Here is a 24,348-nt window from a genome sequence, read left to right on the forward strand (position 1 = left end):
TACATATGGGAATATTATTTGACGAGGTATCGTTTTGACTATACATCATCAGCAATATTTTTTTTGCGCTATTTGCTGTACCTGCACCAAAATGCCACTATTTTTCCTTATTCTCCATCTTCTTCAGGACTTTTATTTCCATGTCTGATCAAAACGTGTTTTCTCATGGCTCTGTCTTGTCCCTCTGCAGCAGGCATATATAGTGAGTAATATGTGTGGAACATCGAATCGCAATAAAATCACAGTATCGAATCGGAATACATATAGAATCGTGAGAATCGCAATACATATAGTCGGCACCAAAGTATCGTGAGGTCACTGGCAATTCACAGCCCTAGTGAAAAGGCACTCTGAGTCAGTGGCTGTAACAGTTACTGCAGCACATTGCTGTGTGAATTATGGATAAGGCCACTTGTATTGCCAACCGTAACCTTGTGTGTATCTATAGTTTCTCACACTTCTCTCTGAAGGCCCACTTCAACACAATTGCAGAATGTGACATGGTGTAAAATGGAAAATGACACAAGAGATTGACAACACAAGGCATTGCTTTCACTGGGGGCAATGTGAAGCCTTGTATGCACATTGACCTGGAAATGTTTTGCAGGCGTAAGCCAGCTTGCATCTGACTAAAATAAACACACTTGACTGGGCCACTACAGTGACATTGCCAATTACATTTTCATGCCAAATGGGTTTGAAGGTTGACTTGCTTATTGAATGTTGTTCTCTGCTCATGGCAGCTAGCCCTCCATGCTGAAATTGGCTATCATTTGTCACATTGGCCTAGCTCTGCCCATGGAGAGGGGCTCCATATTACACATAGGCCATCTTCAAACACAATCGTATCACTTCAAGCTACTTTTTTTAACCAAAGTCTTTTGAAAGATAACATTCATCAGTCCAACCCAGTGTTAAGCAGTAAAGTTTCATCCAAGCTGAACCTGACCTGCGGCTATCAGGCAGGCAATGCAGGGGTATCCGTCCTTTTTTTCCTAGCGTTCAAATAGGCATATTCTTCTCTCCCTTGCAACTCTTCCCTGGGTCCTTACGGTACAAGAGAAGTGCACTGTTTTCTGTCAGTATACCTGGTAAAATAAGGGTTAATAAATAACTAAGGGGGCCATATAAAATCTGTGATTTTTCAGTTCTGTTTTATATTTTCCTAAATTATGCTCAATTCTATTTTTCCTGGTTCTAGAATTTCTTAGAATTTCACTCTCAAAATTACAAATGTTCATAGAGAAACAACGAAATGTGATGTTCGGAGTCCTTGTTATGTAGGTCTGGAAGAAAATGAATACATTTAGATTTGAGTGTAAATCCCCTTTAATTGTTCATCTAGCGAGTGAGGAATATGCCGTCTGTGCCGGTCCTGCGATGGTTCTGTGCTGGTCATTTCATGACAAAGAGTGCAAATAATAGATTTAAACGATATACTTTCTCATGATATACTTCTGTCAGGTAAGCCTGCTTTACAGTTAACATTTAATTGAGAAGGTTTCGGGGAATGTATTTGTCAACCGACAAGACGGTTATCACATCAACTGGCTACACACCACACAGACAGACGGGGGCAATATTGCTGTGAATGAATAGGCAGATATTGTGTTCGATTTGGCTTTTTAAGCTAATAGTGACTAACCAGGAGTGCAATGTCTTGTTTATGTCAATTTACAGTGGAGTACAGTACTTGAAAATTGCATGTACTTTCAGAATTGTTTTGGCGAGCTACTCATAGGTGGGCTGCGGGCTACTGGTAGCTCTCTATTGACCTGTTGGAGACCCCTGCTCTAATGTATTCCTTTTGTTGTGACATCTTTACTCGGGATTAACAGAATGATACCAATGAGACAGCCTATAGGGAGGAGGTCAATGACCTGGCAGCATGGTGCCAGGTCAACAACCTCTCCCTCAACGTCAGCAAGACAATGGAGCTGGTCGTGGACTATAGGAAACAAAGGGCCAAGCACGCCCCCGTCCATATCGACAGGGCTCTAGTGGAGTGGGTCAAGAGCTTCAAGTTCCTCGGTGTCCACTAGTGGTGCACGGGTCAGCTGTTTGCTCACCCACTATTGCTAATAACCCATCCGCAACCGGCCGACTATATGTGATTAAGTGAAAATGAGGCCCTCTCCCGACCCTAACCCGCTAATATAGAACATGGGCTGTAGGCTACAGTCAGCGATGACAGTGTGATTTATTTATTTTTTGACAGGGGGTTCAGTATTTTTTTGGGGGGGGTTGTGTACATTTATAGAATGGGTATCTAGAGGAAAATGGGGGAGGGTCGTGCTTTTTAAATTTCAGTTAGAGGGGGGGTTTAGTATTTCTTCAATCTAGGCCAGGGGTGGGTCATGTCATTTTTAACTGATGAAAGTTAAATATTTCTGTGTTTTTAGAATTAGTTGCTTATTAGGCTATATCTCGATGTGTGCCCGATGCCACCCCTCATCACTGATTCGCTGCTGAGCACACAATGTCAAGTATAGGCTATTTAGTGTGATCTCAAACAATTGATTCATAGGTTATAGGCTACAGAAGCGCATGCTCGGGAGAAGCACAGAGCAAAGTCATTTTTAGAAGAAAATGTTCTTCCTTTCTGTATCTCTTGCGCTGCTGGGGATGGTGCAAATAAAACTAAGCTGCATTACAAACGGCAATGGATATTTCAACCCTGAGTCCTGGCCTGCTCTGTTCTTGCTGATCAAAACCTTTTTGTGTTACCTGACCAATGCTGTGCTGTGTAGGCTTACAGAGGCAGTTCAGGATTCGAGTCAATGAATTCTTCCCCCAATTTCTTTTGATAAGGCCTATTCCCCCAAATTCTATATCTTGCGTGCAGACTAGCCCATATTCAGTTTGAGAAGGAGAGTTTGTTTTTATTAAAATCAATTATAGTAATAGCAATGTTTCTTACCCATGATGTATTTATCGGAGTAATTGATCTATGTATGTACTGCATTCTATACTATACTACTGTATCTTATTCTATGCCGCTCTGAGATTGCTCGTCCACATATTTATATATTCTTAACTCCATTCCTTTACTTAGATTCGTGTGTATTGGGTATATGTTTTGAAATGTTATGTTGTGAAATTGTTAGATATTACTTGTTAGATATTGCTGCACTGTTGGAACTAGAAGCACAAGCATTTTGCTACACTCGCAATAACATCTGCTAAACACGTGTATGTGAGCAATAAAATTAGATTAGATTTGTTTCGAGTAACTTACATTGTGGTGCTGAAACTTTAAGCAGCAGCCACAGCAGAATCAATTGGAAAATGACAGCTCGTGGGGCTGAAAGTAGACAGATTTGAGTTGGCATAATTCATTTCAACCATCTTCATTTTAATTAGACTTTACTAACCACAAGAGGGCTTTGTGTTGGAGCCTATTTCTTCCTATTTAAGAAATAAGAGGTATGCCTACCTGTTTAACAGACAAAATTAGGCTATAGGCTGCTATATCTATAGATTTGTCTGCCAATTCCTCCACCATGCACTCTATAAATATCCTACCTCCATGTCAGTGAAGGGCTGTTGAGTTAAAACCAAGACTCAAATTGAGGGGTTGTGCTATAGGCTTACATTTTTATAAAAAAATAAACACATTAAACACAGGCATACCCATTGTTGGCTTAAGACTTTGAAAGAAATAAAAAAGGATCCGATTATATAAAGTGATCTATAACAGCTGGGAAAGACGTGACGTCGATGCGTACCTGATGTTATTGTTTCATTTCTACCATATTCAGAGGGTGATAAGTAATCTTGCTTGGGAAGTAATCTAATTCTGTCACTATCAATTGATTAAGCTATTCACTTAAAGTGCAATAGAAGATATTTAAACCCAAGACAGCTTTTCGGGAAACACTTGTGACCTTCTCTCATTGGGTTAAGCCACAGAAGAAGAGTAGCCAGCTTACATTTTTCTGCGTTGGTAGGCCTATTCTGTCTGGGGTGGTAATGTAGGCCTAACTTTTGAAAGTACCATACTCAGATTCCTAATGATGTCTCAGATAAAAAAATATTTGCAATAGGGCTTACCCCAATTATTAGACTGGTCGATAGGCTGTTGGTCGACCAAGTTTCTTTTTTTTTTTCTTTTTTTTCTTTTTTTAGTAACAAATAAATGTATTTTTATGGAGCAGGAGACACCGGTCTTATTCACATCCATTGCGGAGGCCGAGACGAATCCATTGCGGATGCCACAGAATGGCACAGTTCGAGAAGGGGGAGTATGGCTGCACAATGCACTTCTCCCTCCAGAATGCGCTTTCTCCCTCCAATTTGTGCACATTCATTGTTTTCATAACTTCATTGTGTGAATTGTTTGCATTTGACATTGTTAGTGTCTATCAATTCCCCATTACATATCAGCAGTAGTACATTTACCGTTAATTCCAAAAATGTCTAATCTACAATGTTTGTTTGATTACGGTAATGTGTATGAATTAATTCAACACATTATTATTCCTGCCTTTCACCGTTCTCATTGTCGAAGTGGACACGTTATTTGCAGAGCGCACAATCTATGCTACATTTGTGGGGAAACAAATGTTGATTGATTTCATTCCATTTGCGAGTTTTGTCAATTTAGTAATTGTCTTTTGTTTGGAGCGCGTGAGTAAGGACGCGCACCTGATTACGCATAGAAGAAGGCCTAAAGGCTACCTAGCCTGCGTGAAAATGTAGGAATATAAATGTACCCATTTTGGGGAGCTGATAGTGTTTCTGATGGCTTAATGCACCACCACTAATGACCTGCGGAGCTTCTCAAAGTAATGTTTTCTTCACCTCAAATAGCAAGCAAATATCAAGTATTTTTTTTTACAATATTTCCTCAGTGTATTTGAAAAATCTTTCCAGCTCTCTCCCTTTCAATAACCACTCAGTTTGAAAGGGAAAAATGTCATGCTCCAATCCAGTGGAAACATAATAATAGGCATACCTGATTTACTTCCTATCCCTTGCCCAAATAGTCTACAGCTGTGACTGTCCGGAGCTCACTGGCACAGGAATCTCTGAGGGCCCAGAGTATTTTATACAATATTGCAAGGAGGCCGGACCCAAGTTTATAGTTGATACAATGTTTCAAGATTGTTGCAGACAGGCCATGCGTTGCCAATGTGGTTTATAGGATATTTGTTTTTATCAGGATATTTTCTACCTGCTGGCTGCAATGTTTTTAATTGTTGGGATTATAGGCTATGTTTACATAGATGGCAATAGAAGTTACTTTTTAAGTTTGTATCATTTTCATTTAGTATTGGATAGAGTTTTGATTAACCACATAACAATGATTTTGACATACGAAGGCGTTATTATAAATTCAATTTTTCCACAAAAATGTGCATATGAAAACCATAACTGGCACGCAGATCTATAGAAATGGTAAAATAAATTGGCATTCCACATGAGAAAGTTTGCTGACTCCTCATGTAGCCTATTACCGGCAACTTCAGGATAGTAGCGGCAGAATCTAGGAAAGCTAGTAGGAGCAGGAGAAGGATGGTTGGGACAGGTTAAGTTGATGTCTTGCTCCCTCTTGGCTCATTTGTGTCTGATTTCATCAAACCGTGAGCTTAAAGCATCAAACAAGCTCAATGCATGTATAGTTCATTTTTATTAAAACACATATAGGGTTTGTCTATATTAGGGTTGAATGGCGGGAACCCGGTTACTGAGATTTTCAGACCCATAACCATTCAATCTTCGTGAAGAGAAGTGAAAGCCTTGTGTATTTAATTCTAGTCTTATATTATTCAAGGATGTCATTAGAATGATGAAGATGAGGACAACGGCACGTATTTCATTTAACAGCTGAAAGTGAGGAAGGAATGAAGCAACAATAGAAAGAGGAGGAGGTAGGCTAATAACATTAGGGGAAATATTATGAAAGGTGTGTATATATACGCCAGCCTTCTAATTATACAAATATATTTCAAAATTAAAATCAAATTCGCTAGCCTATACTTGTAATGTTGTAGGCTGCATGTGCTTCACCAGAATCGCATGTTCTCTTCTGCTTGATCATGGTTTGAATGATGTGCATAATTCTAGTCCATAAAGTATATACAGTATACAGTACAGTAATACAGTTCACACTCCAAAAGATTAGCCTACTGGAGCTAGTTTAATTTATTTACCCAAGCTAGCTACATCTATGGGCTTTTATGTTTTTCTGATGTACATAATATGCAGTAGCCTATATCAAATATGTATTGGATAAGGGCACAATCATTTGGCCTTTTTTGGGATTGGGCTCATTAAATGTCTTTAATGTATGGCTTATAAACTGTATTTAATGTATGGCTCACCAGGCTCAAGTAGCATCAGGCTTGAGTTTTCCATCAAAGCTCTAATCAAATCCAGACCGGTCTATTTATGTACTTTATAATGCTTTTGAATGACACTTCCGGTTTTGGTGGGAAATACCGGGTTACCCGGGAGAAAATAGATTTATTCTCCAGATGGAACATTTGTAAAATAACGGGAAAATATTCAACCCTAGATAGAACCCTAACCCTATATATATGAAAAAATACACAACCAATCGATGGGTCGAAAGAACAGACGACTTTCAGCCTACCAAGATTTGTTTTGTTGTCTGGACAGCCCTAATTTGCAAACAGGGGAAGTTTTGTTGCCAGCAAGACACACTGATTTGGCTTTGGAGATATAAGATGAACAAATAGGCCTAGCTCTGTCCATTCTTAGCCTGTCATTTCAGTAATTTGTGTGGAATTAAAAAATATTCTACCAATATGTCAAATGTAGCTTAAACCCTATTTTACATCATATAAGGTTTTTGTGTTGTGCACGCCATCGGTTGAAACTCAACATGCTATTGAATATAGGGATTTTGGCTGATAAATGTGTAAAAAAACAAATGAATCATGTTTTAATTGAAACGTTCAAATGATACCACAAAAATGGTTGTAGATCCACACTTCAGAGACTATTGATTTGAATGGGAATATCTATTTTAAATTATACTGTCCATCCTCCATAGAAAAACTCATAGAAATATAGATAATAGAATAAACATGACCATTTAAGTTGACATTGGTCGTCATTGTGATAGCAATTAGAAGTAAAAATGTCCAATTTCAATGATGTACCAGCTAAATTTTAGTGATCTGAATGGATAGGTCCATTCTATGGATTCTGTTTCCATGATTGAAATGACACCCACCCTCTATTCAAGAGCATGTTGTGTCTCAATCGACGTCGGGCACAGTACAAAAACCTCAGTGGATGTGAAATACGGTCAAAGTTACAACATATGCGAATATGAAAAAACCCTGGCGTTTAAACGGCTTTAAATCATTTAATGTTAAAGGTTAAAAAATTACGTAAAAAATAAATAATCAACAGTTTGACAACACTGTTTGTAAGCTTTTAAATAATATCAAACTCAACTGTTTATCTTTTCCAGGGATGAAGTCATGGATGTTTCATTGTATGGTGTAATTGGGATGATGTGCGCATTAGGTGTTCCATCTCCATATTTTGAATGGATGGTGTAATTTAGCCTGGGCCTCCCCTGGGCTAACCCTGCAGTGTGGTGTGTGTGTGTGGTCCCCTCAGTCACTGGGCTGATGGAGCTAGATGATGCTGGAACTGGGAGGGGTATACAGGGGTTGTAGCAGAGAGGGAATCCATCACCCACTGAGGTGGGATCTGCGGATCTGCATGGCCCTGCATCAGACCCCCTTGTCACAACCAAAACCTTCGTTAGACCACTGGAGCACTACGTCTCCTTACACACTGATTTATGACCTACTCTGTCCTCACCTCATACCCAGGCCCTTGATACTCAGTCTCAGTTTGCCCACACACACACCCTCCCTCTGATTTCTTACTATTCCATCTTTCCGGCTCCCATGCCTGAAGAAACCAAACAAAAAACCAAACAAGCTCATATTTTTGAGATGCAAATCTGCTATGTCTTACTATTTATTTATTTATTTTTCTGATTGGATTTTGGACACAGTGCATTGACCCCTTCCCCTTTCCAAGTTGTGTAACGTTACAGCCTTATTCTAAAATGTATTAAATCTTCTTCTTTTTTTTAAAATCTCATCAATATACACACAATACCACATAATGACAAAGTGAAAAAAGGTTTTTTAGAAATGTTAGCAAATGTATAAAAAATAAGAAATTGACTTTTGAATTTTTCTTCTCAATTTTGAGTCCCTTTGCCTTGAGACTCAAAATTGAGCTCAGGTGCATCCTGTTTTCATTGATCATCCTTGAGATGTTTCTAAAAACTTGGAGTCCAACTCATAAGGTCGAAGGAATCGTCCGTAGAGCACCGCGACAAGATTGTGTCAAGGCACAGATCTGAGGAAGGATGCCAGCATTGAAGGTCCCGAAGAACACAGTGCTCTCCATCATTATTAAATGGAAGAAGTTTGGAACCACCAAAACTCCTAGATCTAGCCACCCGGCCAACATGAGCAATCGGGGGGGGGGGGGGCCTTGGTCAGGGAGTTGACCAAGAACCCGATTGTCACTCTGACAGAGTTCCAGAGTTCCTCTGTGGAGATGGGAGAACCTTGCAGAAGGACAACCATCTCTACAACACTCCACCAATCAGGCCTTTATGCTAGAGGGCCAGACGGAAGCCACTCTGCAGTAAAAGGCACATGACAGCCCACTTGAAGTTTGCCAAAAGGCACATAAACGACTGTGACCATGAGAAACAAGATTCTTTGGTTTGATGAAACTTGGCACCATCACTAAGGTGAAGAATGGTGGTGGCAGCATCATGCTGTGGGGATGATTTTCAACGGCAGGGACTGGGAGACTAGTCAGGATCAAGGGAAAGATGAACAGAGCAAAGTACAGACAGATCCTTGATGAAAACCTGCTCCAGAGAGCTCAGGACCGCAGACTGGGGCGACGGTTCACCTTCCAACAGGACAACAACCCTAAGCACACAGCCCAGAAAATGCAGGAGGGGCTTCGGGACAAGTCTCCGAATGTCCTTGAGTGGCCTAGCCAGAGCCCAAACTTGAACCCGATTTGAACATCTCTGGAGAGACCTGCAAATAGTTGTTCACGCGGCCCAGAGCTTGAGAGGATCTTATAAGCTTATAGCGTCACACCCCAAAAGACTTGAGGCTGTAATCACAGCCAAAGGATCTTCAAAGAAGTACAGAGTAAAGGGTCTGAATACTTTTGTAAATGTAATATTTCTGTTTATTTTTAATAAATTAGCAAAACATTCTAAAAACCTGTTTGTTGTCGTTATGGGGTATTTTGTTTTAGATTGATGAGCGGAAAAACAATTGTTTCCATTTTAAATTAAGGCTGTAATGTTAAAGTCAAGGCGTCTGGATATTTTCCAATTGCACTGTAGTACTGTTTTGCTAGTGAACAATGTTGCCTTTGGTTGGGATGGGTCACTTTCACCCAAATGGTATAATTCCACCTTTTGATCTAGATTTCTCTAACTTCCTTTGAATGGTTTATGTTTGTATTGTGGGTACCTGAAAGACAAAGGAGATAACCTAAATATAAAGTTAGACTATATAACTGCTCTAAGGCTCACTACATGATTATCTAATCTAACAACTCTAACATATGTAGGCCTACCTTCGCTGTCACAACAAACTTCCAATGGTTTACTCTCATCTTCCTATTTCTGTATTAAGGAAACCACCATGTCCTCCCCAAGATGAATAACCAAATGTGTCACATAGCTGCAGAGCAGGTTTGACTAGACATTTGGGCTAGTTGCCACAGGCATATTTACATAATAAACCAAGTTGCCCCAGGTTCTGATGTTTTCTAAAATAGGCCTCAATGAGGTGGTGACGACGTCCTCCCTCAGAACAATGAACGATGTCACTGTGTGTATGGGTTTGATATTCTGAGCCCACTTTTACGTGAAGGTTGTTTTTGTCCAAACAATGCATCGTCTGACAACGCCTTGAAGGCTCTTAGCCCCATGAGATTAAATTGTCCACCATTTGTGCCGTTCCCTGCTAATGATGTGAGAACTCTATTAGCGAGTGTCATCAGTCAATGAAATGCTCAAGAGTCTCTGCTCCAAAGAGGAGCTCCTTTCTAAAGTATGAGATATGAAGAGCGAGCGAGTGAGAGAGAACAGGTGATAAATGAAAGCTCTTAGACACGAGAGCTGCTGTCCCATGAATGTTGCTCACGCATCCATCACCAGGCTCTTATGCACTGGGGAAATGTATTTAGCCTGTTCATGGGCCGGCCGTTGGACTTAAAGGGATACTTTGGGATTTTGGTGCCCTTTGTCTACTTCCCCAGAGTCAGATGAACTCGTTTGTCTCTGTGTCCAGTATAAAGGATGTTAGAGGTAGTTTTGTGAGCCAATGCTAACTAGCATTAGCACAATGAGTGGAAGTCTATAGGTACTGCTAGCATGCTAGTAGTTACTTCCAGTCATTGCGCTGACATAAAAAAATGGTCTCCATGAGTTCATCTGAGGATGTAGATAAAGGGCAACATTGCCAAAATCCCAAAGTATCCCTTTAATTGATTTCCTCAGAAAAATGTTAAGTGATGTCCTCCTTGAGTCAATTCAGGATTTGTAAATGAAATGGAAACTTGGGAAAGTGTTCTTCCATCAAACGTTTTAAAATTACCAACTGGGATTCTCTATAAGAACTGATATCCAGGTCATCCTTATTTTTTTCAAAAGCCTTCACATGTTTTTCATTTACTCAAATCTATCATCTTACATTCAAAATTGACAAAGATCTCAAGAGCCCTTTATTATAAGAATAAAGGCTGCTTCATGACATGTCATAGAAATTCATTTTAATTGGAAGCTTAGAGTGAGAAGACTGTGTTTGATAGATCAGAGAAATCTGGCTTTGATATTCTGTGTTCTGCTTCTTAGAATTCAAGTCACTCCATGGCTTGCTGTACATTTGAGGTACATGCACACACAAACGCACGTGAAAACATTCGCAAAAACACAACACCTTTTCACACATCATGCTCTGGCTTGTCCCAGTAATGGGATGAGGATGCCCACCTCTCCACTTCTCTTTGCCACTGTATTTTATAATGGGGGAAGCAGGCACGCACTCTAGCCACGGAGCAGGAAGGAAGCAGACAATGGGTAGCAGGCACAAAATGTCATTCCCTCATCTCTCTCACAGAGTCCAAATGGAGTGAGGGATTAATGAAAAACAGGAAAGGGAAAAGGATGCCAGGTGACAAAAGGATGGCCAGTGGAAATGTGTTTAGTCAAGCCTGCAGTGACCCTTGCTACTCTTCCTTTTTGTGTCCCACATTAACATTCGTTGACAGACAGGCACAGGCAGGCCTACAGCACCCATTGTTAAGTTTCGGGGGTGTTCAATCTACATTAAAGCTTTTAGCTGTAATCCTACCCTTTTAAGGAAATAAAAACACCTTCAGTTACCACGACATTGTCTTTTTTTTTCATTTGAAGAAAGCCATATAGGTGTAAGTGAATGGGAAAGTGCTTTAGTCGTGTTATTGAGTTTATTTTCCATAATGCTGCGGACTAAAAGCTTTGATAAGTGTTTGTCTCTTTGACTGCCTGCCTGGCTGGTGCCTTTCCTCTTTGACTGCCTGCCTGGCTGGTGCCTTTCCTCTTTGACTGCCTGCCTGGCTGGTGCCTTTCCTCTTTGACTGCCTGCCTGGCTGGTGCCTTTCCTCTTTGACTGCCTGCCTGGCTGGTGCCTTTCCTCTTTGACTGCCTGCCTGGCTGGTGCCTTTCCTTTCATCCTCTCCTCCTTTTGAAAGTGTGACGTAAAGGAGGAGAAGTAAAGGAGGAGAAATATCGGCCCTCCAAGCGAGTGTGGATAGTTGGCAGGGGCTGGGTTCTCCTAAGCGCTTGGTAAACCGAGCAAGTCGAATCTTCACTGGAGAATAAATTGCATCTAGGCTACATTTCTCTATAGCTCAGTAATTTCATTAATCTTGTTGCTCTTATCTTAATGAAGCGGAAGAGGGTGTTTTTAGCTGCACAGGACCCGACTTATGGACACGGTACTCTGTCAACGGGGTATAATGTCATCTTTTTATTTTTTGTATTTTACCCACTTTTTCTCCCCAATTTCGTGATATCCAATTGTGATCTCATTTTGATCTTGTCTCAACTCCCTGACGGGCTTGGGTGAGGCAAAGGTCGAATCATGCGTCCTCCGGAACATGACCTGCCAAACCGAGCTTCTTAACACCCGCCCGCTTAACCCAGAAGCCAGCTGCACTAATGTGTCGAAGGAAACCCCGTACAACTGGTGACACAAGTCAGCGTGCATGCGTCCAGCCCGCCACAAGGAGTCACTAGAGCGCGATGGGACAAGGACATCCCGGCCGGCCAAACCCTCTCCTAACCCGGACGATGGTGAGCCAATTATGCACCGCCTCATAGGTCTCCCTTTGGTTCTCCCGGCTGCGACTTAGCCTGGGATCAAACCCGGGTCTGTAGTGATGCCTCTAGCACTGCAATGATGTGCCTTAGACCGCTGCGCCACTCAGGAGGCTCGGTATAATGTCACCTGATGGGTAAGGTCTGGTGGCCAAGAGCCTTTCGAAAGAATCAGCCCACCGTGAAAAGACTCACGCTAATATGCTCACTCCTCTGTTCTGACTGCCACATCCTCCTCAACCAGGTAAAAACCTGACAGTATATCCAAAGGTGCTCTGTCATATTTGTATTTGTTCATATGCATGACGTCTCACACTGAGATAAATGGAAGTTGCCTGAAGCAATATTCCACCGCAGCAGGAGATATGCCCCGCTCTTTGAATAAAACAGCACACTTACGGTTAGAACTCCCAGCTGCCCTGGAGATTTTAACCTCCTCTTGTCTTAATGGTAGAAACCTGACTCTGACTGTGCTGTTTTTCTACCAATACAATATGTTGCTATGGGAGGAAAATAGGATATGAGTCCTCAAGGCTTTGTTTTGTTTGCCTTCCCAGGGAGTATAAAGGGAGCCACCATCGTGGATGCCCTGGACACCCTATACGTCATGGAGATGTATGAGGACTTTGAGATGGCCACAGAGTGGGTGGAGAAGAACCTGGACTTCAACGTGGTGAGTAGAACCAAATAACGTAGAACCCCCTTTGTCTGCTAGCTAGTAGAACCATAGAACACCTTGGACTGCTAGCTAGTCAGCCACTGACAAGCTCAAGGTCTGAAGATCTAGAATCTGATTGGTTAGGCAAGCCCCACTGTAATCAGTAGGGAAAGAATACAGAGCCACCCAAGGCATTTTAATGCAGGAAAGCTGAACTCCGTCTTACATCATTTCTACCAGCAACGCTGCTGAGTTTTTTTTAATGCTTGAGTGTATCAAAGTGCATCCAACCAACTTGACAAAACTGTGGGAAGCATTGGAGTCAACATGGGCCAGCATCCCTGTGGAACGCTTTCGACACCTTGAGTGCATGCCCCGACAAGTCAATATTAGGTAGGTGTTCTAAATGTTTTTGTACACTTGGTGTATGTTTTGATTTCTACGACATTTTAAGGTTTGTATCATTCACAACTAAATGTGTCAAATAACTCTTAAATCTAGCGTATAGAACCTGTTTCAAATGGTAACTTTTACGCTCAACATAGCCACATCAAATGCGCACTCGCTCTGGATTGGGAAAAATATCCTTTATTTTATTCAGCTATGTTCAATTATATTATTCTTACAATAAAACATATAAAATATTTGCAAGGGACTTATAAAAAATATCTTTGTCTGCTAAATGAACTAGACTCCTATTCTGTTCTTCTGACATACATTTTCTTCACATCATAATGTTTCTTTAGACCTGACCAAAATAATGGATTTATTGTGATGATGTATCTGAAATGGATTTGTTCGACTTGTTTTAATGTAGATGTTCCAAAGGCGTGCATCAGCATGCGTGGACGCCTGGAGATGCTAAACATATTTATGTTAATTAACGGTCAATTACTGTGAGACTGGCAGTCATTTGCATGACAATAACCGACTGACAAAATTTCATGACCACCACGGCCCTACCTACCCACGCACTCACACATACTTACAACCCAAAATATACACATTCACTCACTCACTCACTCACTCACTACATACACCCACACACAATCACACGCACACACATGTATACTGACGCCACACACAATCTCACACACAGGCACTTTCACAATCACCACATATGCTGCTGCTACTGTCTATTATCTATCCTGTTGCCTAGTACCTTTACCCCTGCCTATATATACAGTACATAGCAACCTCAATTACCTCGTACCCCTGCACATCGACTCGGTACTGATACTCCCTGTACGTAGCCATGTTAATTTTTATTCGTTATTCACTGTGTATTTATGCCTTGTCTCTTTCTATTTATTTATTTTTCTTATCTTTAACTCTGCATTGTTGGAAAAGGACCCATAAGTAAGCATTTCATTGTTAGTCTACACCTGTTGTTTACGAAGGAAGTGACGCATAAGATTTGGTTGGATTTGACTCCAGGTAATTGGGCCCTGAAGTGCTCTGTGTAACGTCCGGGGTGTAGTGGAGGAGAAGTCCGGCGCAGGAAGCAGAGAGTTCAGGGTAGTACTAAACTTTTTAATGTGAACATACGCCAGCCCCACGAAACACAGGGCGCACACACAACAAATGCCCCAAACACGGGGGACTTAAACAGTCCAGCAAAACCCAAGAAAATGGGAAAACCGTGACACACATGTACACCAAACAATCCCGCACAACCAAACAGTCCCGCACAACCAGCAGGCGGGCCCGCTGGTAAATAAAGCCCGACCAATCAACCTAAAACACAAATGAACAGAAAGGGGAAAAAAGGGATCAGTGGCAGCTAGTAGGCCGGTGACGACGACCGTCGAGCGCCACCCGAACAGGAAGGGGAGCCACCTTCGGTAGGAGTCGTGACACTCTGTTTAACACTAGAAGAGCCAAGTTAGAGCAGTTTGACTAAATATGAATAAAACATTGAAATATCTGTGCCATGTTTAAAGTCATGCCCTCCTCTGTCCTGGACTTTTCTGAAATATGTCTATTTAACACGCGTATGTTCGAATTTCAAATCCTCCTACAGAGTCGCAGGTAAGAAATGTTGATTTCTATATGGTATCACACAGATTCAGAGGTTTCCAAAACACCTACCATTGCCAATGAACTTTTTAAGAATAGCCACTTTCTTAAGTTCCACACTTGAGCATGAGGCAACAGCCTAAAATAAACTCCTAAAAATGATATATATATATTGAGAGGAAGAGAGAGAGATTTTTTTTCCTATTCTAATGTTACCCAATACCTTCATTAACACAACCAAAATATAATTTTTTTGATAGCATATGAAATGTATTCGTTAGAATGTTGGATTTAAAATGACTCATTTTGGCTTGAAGGGATGGGTCCCTCAAGGCCTTTCTAGTGTTAGACAGAACAGGTACAGTACTCACCTGGAAGGAACCACCGCGTCTGTCTGTGGAAGTGGACTGAATGAAGTCATCTTAATTCTACTGTTCGGGGTAGGGAAAGGAGCATTTTTTTCTAATCAGTCAATATGGACCTGACTCATCAGGTTGAAGGTAATGTGCTTTAAGAGTGAGGACTTTGTGTGTCTGTCAGATAGAACAACACATTGCCTTCCTCAAGCCTTTCACTCTCACCAAGAAAAGGATATTCATTGACAGTTTTTCCCTCCAGACTATGCATAGTAAACAAATTACTCCCAAACACTGAGACGGAAGAGATGTATAAACCAGTTTGAAAAGGCTTTGCCTCAGACATGGCCACACGATATATACAAGACCTTTGCAATCTAATGTGATGTGTATATCTAGGAAATTGTGATATTGGCAATGGTGCTCAATAATGCACAAACACACAGTGGAATAACGCAACCAACCAACCCCCCAGTCTATTGGACTGCAATAATTAGGATTTGCATTGTGGTCCACACCTGCACCACTCTCAAATGCTTTGAACCACTCTGTTTTTTTGCATCTATTCTTAGCTCAGCATGTTTCTCCCCATTGTCATGCCTCAATAATTTGTGATTTCTCTGCAAGTTTTTCTTTTCTTAAATGTTGTTTTCAAGTCATGGTTCCGTTTACAGCTTTAAAAGGAATGTCCCACTTGAGAGAATGTCAAACTGCAGTTTGTGCAATTTTTGTATGTGAACTACTGAACCATTACTTAGCCCTGTAATGCAGTTTCTATGATCAATTGAATGCCAGAGGTGAGGAAGGTTATAGCTAAAAGAAATGTGATGGCTCATCAAGGGAAAATTGTCTAACCTTTCCTCTTTTCACCGTTGTTAACCCTAGTTGCTGTGTGAAATGAACTACCATGGATTATTGAAGGGGTGGTGATGGAGCTGAAGAATTTAGCTGAGGGAGTTGGAGTGGAAACGGTGAAGAAGAAAAACACCTTCAGTCTTTTTACTTTGATGTTTCCTCTGCCTTAGACCCTGCCCATGTTATGGAACCAGATTCATTATTTATTCCCCTGGGAGAACCAACTCGTTAAGAAGCACTAAATTCTTGTCCACCCTTATTTTTTTTTTCCAAATGCGGGAGAGAGAGCGGAAAAAAAAATTAGTGATCAGGCGCATTCATGAAGTGTATTAACAAACTTTTAATTGAAAGGCATTGACTTCGCTGCCCTCGAGCAATTCCAACAATAAAGGAGCTCACAAAAGCCCTGGTGGATTGGGCATTAATATTCACTTTGTCTCCTGAATACAGAATATCTATTTCAAAGATAAATACAACCCCCTCTTCCATCTCCTTCTCTTCCAACATTGTCTTAACATGGATGGAGCGGTCTGTGGTTTTCCATTTGGCCCCAACCTCTGTCATGTTCCTCCATACCGCCTCACTGTCATAATAGTGAGGGGCCACGACTGGAATACTGAGAGACAGGAGCATACCACTGCATTTCCTGATGCCTCTGTACAATACAGATCCACTGGAACAGGGGAGACGTCTCGGAGTCTGTTTTAATGTTCAGGTTTCAAGACGAGGCAGTGGGGATACCGGATTTACGCTTGTCTTAAATATCGAGCCAATTGATTGACCCAGACTATTTGCATTGCCGACCCCCGTCCCCCCCCTCCCCACCAGCTCCCCTCTGCCTGTGTGTCTGTGTACTTGAGCATGACCGGTAGACAGACATATAGGGTCAGAACAAAAACAGGTCTGGACATAGTAAACAGCGTGGACTATAATGGCCAGGGACAATTTCTTTTGTTTCCCACTCAGTTCTGCTGGGAAGAGGTGTAGAGCGAGAGAAAGCGAGCAAGCGCCCATTTTTATTTGCCTCTGCCTTGTGCCCGCCTGCAATCTTTCATCTGGTGAGCTGTGTGTTTTGGGCTGCTGTGAAAGGCAAGGCCAGTACATGAACAAAGGCAATGGCTGTATGTATTATGGAAGGGCCCCGGCTCCACTGTCAGCCCGCAGGCAGGAGCTGTGTAATGGACTGCACAGCCTTGCTGGACATCAGCCTGCAAGATAACCTTTCAGAGGCTGGAACAAAGAGACATTTTCTAGCCAGAGGTTTGAGGGAGCCCCCCCCTCCCCCCTGCGCCTTTTTGTACAAACACACGCACACCTACACACACTCACACACTAAAGCACGTCATCAGAGGATGAATTTCTAAGGGTCCTCTGACAGATGATCCACAGACGTGGCAGTATGTTATTGTGTAGCAGTGTAGGCCAGGTTTAGAAAGAGCATTCGTGCATCATCTCCAGGAGTCAGTTGTCACTGCTGCTCTTTGTGTCTACACAGGGGCTTCCTTGAGATGATTTTACTGTCAGGGAGTATTATTGTTGTTGTCATTCACTAACATTGCTCTCAACGTTGTGATGGGATGGAGCTCAGCTCACTGTAGCCTCCGCTCTAGAACCTCTACACAACGTTCTGCAATTCCATTTTTCCATCAGACTTCTCAATCCCATCTCAGTCATTTCCCCTGTACTCTGATTATTCTGTTGAATTGGAGCTCATTCATTGAAAATGTCCCTTGATTTGACCTGACTAGAGGTTTCAGTAGGTCAGGAGGCTGAGGGCTGTGGTTCGGTCTGACACCATGAGCCCCAGCTGGATGGGCCTTATTTTAGCGTCCTATTAATAGCAACGCACATTCCCCGCCCACCTGAGGATCTGTCTTTTTCAGCCATTGAGGGGTGCAAAAGCCACTTAAATCTCGTTGGATTGATTGCTTTCATTTTACTCCGGTGACTCTTTCATAATCTTGCTTTTTGCCTGCCCCCCCCGCTAACGCTATGACCGCCGAAACGTTTGTAATGACTTGTCAAACACACCCCGGTAATGGCTGAAATGGTCTCAATGGAATACATTGTCTTGTTATTTAATCAGGGAAAACCCATCGAGACATGGGTCTCATTTACAATGGTGCCCTGAGGACAACAATACAACAAATTGATCTCATTAAAGTCATTCAACATTAAAGTCCTAAACTGCCATAGAGGCACCAGTTAGTCAAGATGTAGGGAGTTTTGTAGACTATTCCAAAAATGGGGGGCACTAAAATTGAAGGCAGATTTACCTAGATCGGTACATACTAGTGGAACTTCGAAAGTTAACCATTTCTGTGAACGGGTTTGGTGTCATATTTGTTTTATTTTAACAGTGAAGTGAGGTAGGTCGGAAGCTTGTGTAGTAAAGCTATGTAAACAAAATGGGAGTAATGAAGTCTACACGACTAATCAGGATCAGCAAACATTTTGATACAGGATGCAGTGATGCATATTAAAACTGTCACCTGTGATAAAGCAAAGGGCACTATGGTAGACTGCATCAAAAGGTTTAGGAGTGGTGGCTGCTAAATTCCCATACAGTGCCTTGCGAAAGTATTCGGCCCCCTTGAACTTTGCGACCTTTTGCCACATTTCAGGCTTCAAACATAAAGATATAAAACTGTATTTTTTTGTGAAGAATCAACAACAAGTGGGACACAATCATGAAGTGGAACGACATTTATTGGATATTTCAAACTTTTTTAACAAATCAAAAACTGAAAAATTGGGCGTGCAAAATTATTCAGCCCCCTTAAGTTAATACTTTGTAGCGCCACCTTTTGCTGCGATTACAGCTGTAAGTCGCTTGGGGTATGTCTCTATCAGTTTTGCACATCGAGAGACTGACATTTTTTCCCATTCCTCCTTGCAAAACAGCTCGAGCTCAGTGAGGTTGGATGGAGAGCATTTGTGAACAGCAGTTTTCAGTTCTTTCCACAGATTCTCGATTGGATTCAGGTCTGGACTTTGACTTGGCCATTCTAACACCTGGATATGTTTATTTTTGAACCATTCCATTGTAGATTTTGCTTTATGTTTTGGATCATTGTCTTGTTGGAAGACAAATCTCCGTCCCAGTCTCAGGTCTTTTGCAGACTCCATCAGGTTTTCTTCCAGAATGGTCCTGTATTTGGCTCCATCCATCTTCCCATCAATTTTAACCATCTTCCCTGTCCCTGCTGAAGAAAAGCAGGCCCAAACCATGATGCTGCCACCACCATGTTTGACAGTGGGGATGGTGTGTTCAGGGTGATGAGCTGTGTTGCTTTTACGCCAAACATAACGTTTTGCATTGTTGCCAAAAAGTTCAATTTTGGTTTCATCTGACCAGAGCACCTTCTTCCACATGTTTGGTGTGGCAAACTTTAAACGACACTTTTTATGGATATCTTTAAGAAATGGCCTTCTTCTTGCCACTCTTCCATAAAGGCCAGATTTGTGCAATATACGACTGATTGTTGTCCTATGGACAGAGTCTCCCACCTCAGCTGTAGATCTCTGCAGTTCATCCAGAGTGATCATGGGCCTCTTGGCTGCATCTCTGATCAGTCTTCTCCTTGTATGAGCTGAAAGTTTAGAGGGACGGCCAGGTCTTGGTAGATTTGCAGTGGTCTGATACTCCTTCTATTTCAATATTATCTTGCACAGTGCTCCTTGGGATGTTTAAAGCTTGGGAAATCTTTTTGTATCCAAATCCGGCTTTAAACTTCTTCACAACAGTATCTCGGACCTGCCTGGTGTGTTCCTTGTTCTTCATGATGCTCTCTGCGCTTTTAACGGACCTCTGAGACTATCACAGTGCAGGTGCATTTATACGGAGACTTGATTACACACAGGTGGATTGTATTTATCATCATTAGTCATTTAGGTCAACATTGGATCATTCAGAGATCCTCACTGAACTTCTGGAGAGAGTTTGCTGCACTGAAAGTAAATGGGCTGAATAATTTTGCACGCCCAATTTTTCAGTTTTTGATTTGTTAAAAAAGTTTGAAATATCCAATAAATGTCGTTCCACTTCATGATTGTGTCCCACTTGTTGTTGATTCTTCACAAAAAAATACAGTTTTATATCTTTATGTTTGAAGCCTGAAATGTGGCAAAAGGTCGCAAAGTTCAAGGGGGCCGAATACTTTCGCAAGGCACTGTAAATGGTGTCACCAAAGTCACAAACTAGCAGGGAAGTTGACTACAATCTGCTTCCTGCTGTTTAGGGAGGGACCCGATCTAGTTCTATAAAATAAGCCTCCTTTAAATCTCAGCTTCTTAACTAGCTCATCCGTATGTTTTGTAAGTCACATTTTTGTCAATCCAAAAGCCAAGATATTTATAGGTGGAAACCTGCCCGATGAAAGAGCTATCCAATGCAGAAATGTGTATAACCATCTGAAATACTTCTACGAGAATTATAAAACAGCATCATTTAGTTTTTCGAGGTGACTTGACACCATCAGAAAGCACACATTGTTTCCTGTCTGACAGATGGTTCCTAAACCAGTTGCAAGACGCCTGGTCAAGGCTAATTTCTGACAACCTTTGAATAAGTAGGGAGTGGTTGAGGGAGACTAATCAGGATCTCGGGAAAGATGAACGGAGCAAAGTACAGAAAGATCCTTGATTAAAACCTGCTCCAGAGCAAGGTTCACCTTTCAACAGAACCACGACCCTCGGCACACAGCCAAGATAACGCAGGAGTGGCTTCGGGGACAAGTCTCTGAATGTCCTTGAGTGGCCCAAACAGAGCCTGGACTTGAACCCGATCGAACATCTCTGGAGAGAACTGGAATTAGCTGTGCAGCGATGCTCCCCATCCAACCTGACAGAGCTTGAGGGGATCTGCAGAGAAGAGCTATCCAAATACAGGTGTGCCAAGCTTATAGTCACACCAAGAAGACTTGTGGCTGTAATCGATGCCAAAGGTGCAGCGATTACAGCAAAGTACTGAGTAAAGGGTCTGAATACTTATGTAAATGTGGTATTTCAGTTTTTTTAAGTTTTTTATACATTTGCAAAAATTCTAAACCTATTATTTCTTATTGTTGCGTTGTCGAGAAGGAACCTGCAAGTAAGTATTTTGTTGGACGATGTATACAATGTGTATCCCGTACTTACAACTTTAAAGACTTTGCATTTTTTACTAAAACAGCAGCGGGAGAACTTCATACATTAGGGAATTCAGCAATGTCTCACCCCACTATAACATGTGAGAGACTGCTCTGTGTTTTGATGTAAATATTAATGTAAATTCAAATTGTGCAACCTGTAACATCTGGTCTGAATACATTGAGGCTGTCGTCGGTTTATGTTATTTCGGCGCTCTAGAGTTGACCCCTTTTACGGAATTCCCACCATTTTAATGTCTACAATACGTAATCACATTTAATCTCATTAGTATCCACAAAACATATTTGCTCTAATACCACTTTATTTTCTAACCCTGGCAGTATGTGCAATTGAACACTGAGTGCAGTGCAGAAGACGCTCAATGAAATCCTCTTGACGCTTTGGCCTCACTGAAGTTCTTGACTGAAGGACAGAACAGCCCTCTGATGTCTTGATGTGGGTGAGGAGACAGGGCCTCGTGATAATGGCTGTCCTCAGAACAGAAGTAATCCTCTCTGAGAGGAAAGCACCTACGTTACAGTACCTAGCTAGTAGCTACAGCAGTGTCCTCAGGATACCTCAGAGTTTAACCCCTTCTCAACAGTTAATAAGGTGTGCCAAGTCGTTCTGTCCACAATCAGGCAAAAAACAGTACATTACCATGAATACAAAATGCTTTACTCATTTGAACAACTGCCATCTGTCATAATTTGAAGTCATTAACACACCATTGATAATGCTAGCAGAAATATTACGAATTTGGATTTCACAGTCTGCAGGTTTGCAGGACTAAATACATTTATTTTAATTATAAGTTAGTCTGACGGCCCGGCGTTAAATTATCTTGTTTGCCTGTCTGCCGCACGCTCTCTACTATTAAATAATAGAACTGTATCTCTCTGGGCCAGATTAGTTTACTCATGTAGAAATTGTTAGTCAAATACAAAGAGTCAAAGTGCAGAGAATCCTTCGTATTGAGAACATCTATGGAAAAAAAGACATATAAACAAACGTTTATTCCCTCATCTGCCATTTGTCCCAAACAAATAGTCTACAAGAAACAAAAGCCAAAGTTAAACATTTCCCTCTCAAATATAAAATAATTGCTTATATTTGGAAATGAGGACAACAAAAAAAAGTATTGGCTACTGATATTTACTTGTTATTTGGTATAATTACAAAGCGTTGTCACTGAAACCATAATGAGGTTATTTGTAGCCCACCACCACCACCATTACCAGGAAGAAATGTTTCTCATTAAGTTAAATCCCGTGCAACAATGGACAATGCCCCCCCCCCCATGCACAGTTTTTAAAATGTGGTCCACTCAAAGTACAGGCAATAACAAACTTTTCCTCTCACTAAAACCTCAAGAAATATGCACATAGTAATATTAGATTAACATAAATATTTTAAGACCACTCTACATGATCTACCATTTTGATCTATCATATAAAGCAAAGGGCTCGAGGTTAGGATGAGGTTATCAAAACCATTTATCAGTACTAAAAGTACTGTAGGCCTCTAGGACTTTATTCTGGATGAATGGGCTCCACATGCTTCTTTTCAGAGTAATGAAAATCTACATGAGGAATGGATATGGGTAATAAGTCTGGCTATAATAATGGAGAAAACAAAGCCTGGGGCCCTTCGGGAGGGAAATGGGCTGAGTGCAGATCTGTGTTTTGGCCTGATGGGATTGTCAGGAAGGCATCTCATCACCTCTTCTTATTGGTTCATGTTTGTTGGTGGCGACTCATGCTTCCCAGCTTGACCTTAAGATGAAATGACACTTATATTGCAGGGTGGCTATTTTCTCAATTATAGATACCTTTTTCCAGAGTTGGTTAGGCTTGGCGCTGTGCGAGCGCCGTGGAAGTCCATTCTCTGACAGCCCCTGCTCTCTCTGTTTATCTGTCTTTACCATGGGAATACATTAGTGGATCACATTCATCTCAACATTCATCTCAATGGAAATTGTCAAATGTTTGTTGTAGTATTAAGTGGTTTACTCAGAGGTCTTCTCTGAGTTATGGAGGCGTGGCCTAAGGGTTTTGATACCTCAGAGTGTCTTCAGGTGTAGCCCACAGCGTTGTCTGTCTGTCGGTCTTTACATTGTGTGATGTGAGGATATTCCTGCCAGCTGCTACATGGTGAATCAGCAGGTTGAATACTCCTAATCATGAATCCTTTGTCTTTCTCTCTCTCTCTCTCTCTCTCTCTCTCTGCTCCCATCCATCTCTCTCTCTCTCCATCCATCTCTCTCTCTCACTGTATTTGTTTGTTCTCCCTGCAGAATGCTGAGGTCTCAGTCTTTGAAGTGAACATCCGGTTTGTCGGAGGACTGCTCTCCGCCTATTACCTCTCCGGCAAAGAGGTAGGTACCTAACTGTGAAAACGCTGATGCTGCTGCCCAGAACTCTGAACGCTACAACTGGACAAGATCTGATGCATGTGATGAGGAGAAGAGGACCTAGTTCATTCCATTTGACCCCAGTTTGATAGAGACCATGTTAGCTGAGATAATTACATAGAGGTAGCCGCCAATAGTTGAACAACCATTTCGCCTCAGTTTAGAGTGATGCGAGGTGTTAAATAATCTTATTGCAGCCATGTTGGAACAGTGTTGTTCCAAAGTTGCTGAACGTTGAACTGTGAAAGAGAGGTGAACGCTTTACTGCCCGCCAATCTCTTGAGTGCAGGGCAGTCCTTCAGGGAGATGTAGAGCTATGAAAATTTATCAGGGGTTTAGCTAATCTCTTCTGAGAGGAAGGCTCATTCTGCCTGCCAACTCTGGGATTTGTGTGGGACTGCAGTTCTCTCATGTTGTCAGGAAACTATCTCTTTGGGACCAAACTCATTTTCCCATTCAGCTGTTGTGAGTACTATCAGCCCTCTATTTCTCTTCATGCAGACAGAGGTTTTTA

At 41.6% G+C, this 24,348-nt stretch overlaps 1 protein-coding gene across 1 annotated transcript in view; it reads left to right on the plus strand.

Moving 5' to 3' along the window:
- The window catches only part of LOC139407098 (mannosyl-oligosaccharide 1,2-alpha-mannosidase IA-like), a 165,796-nt gene that overhangs the window by 55,221 nt on the left and 86,227 nt on the right, over positions 1-24,348 (plus strand). The window contains exons 3-4 of the mRNA XM_071150494.1: positions 12,961-13,076; positions 23,718-23,798. Coding sequence (XP_071006595.1) covers positions 12,961-13,076; positions 23,718-23,798 — 197 coding nt within the window. The remainder of the gene's footprint in view (positions 1-12,960; positions 13,077-23,717; positions 23,799-24,348) is intronic.

This window comes from Oncorhynchus clarkii, chromosome 4 (genome assembly GCF_045791955.1).
Source record: "Oncorhynchus clarkii lewisi isolate Uvic-CL-2024 chromosome 4, UVic_Ocla_1.0, whole genome shotgun sequence".
Lineage (NCBI taxonomy): Eukaryota > Metazoa > Chordata > Actinopteri > Salmoniformes > Salmonidae > Oncorhynchus > Oncorhynchus clarkii.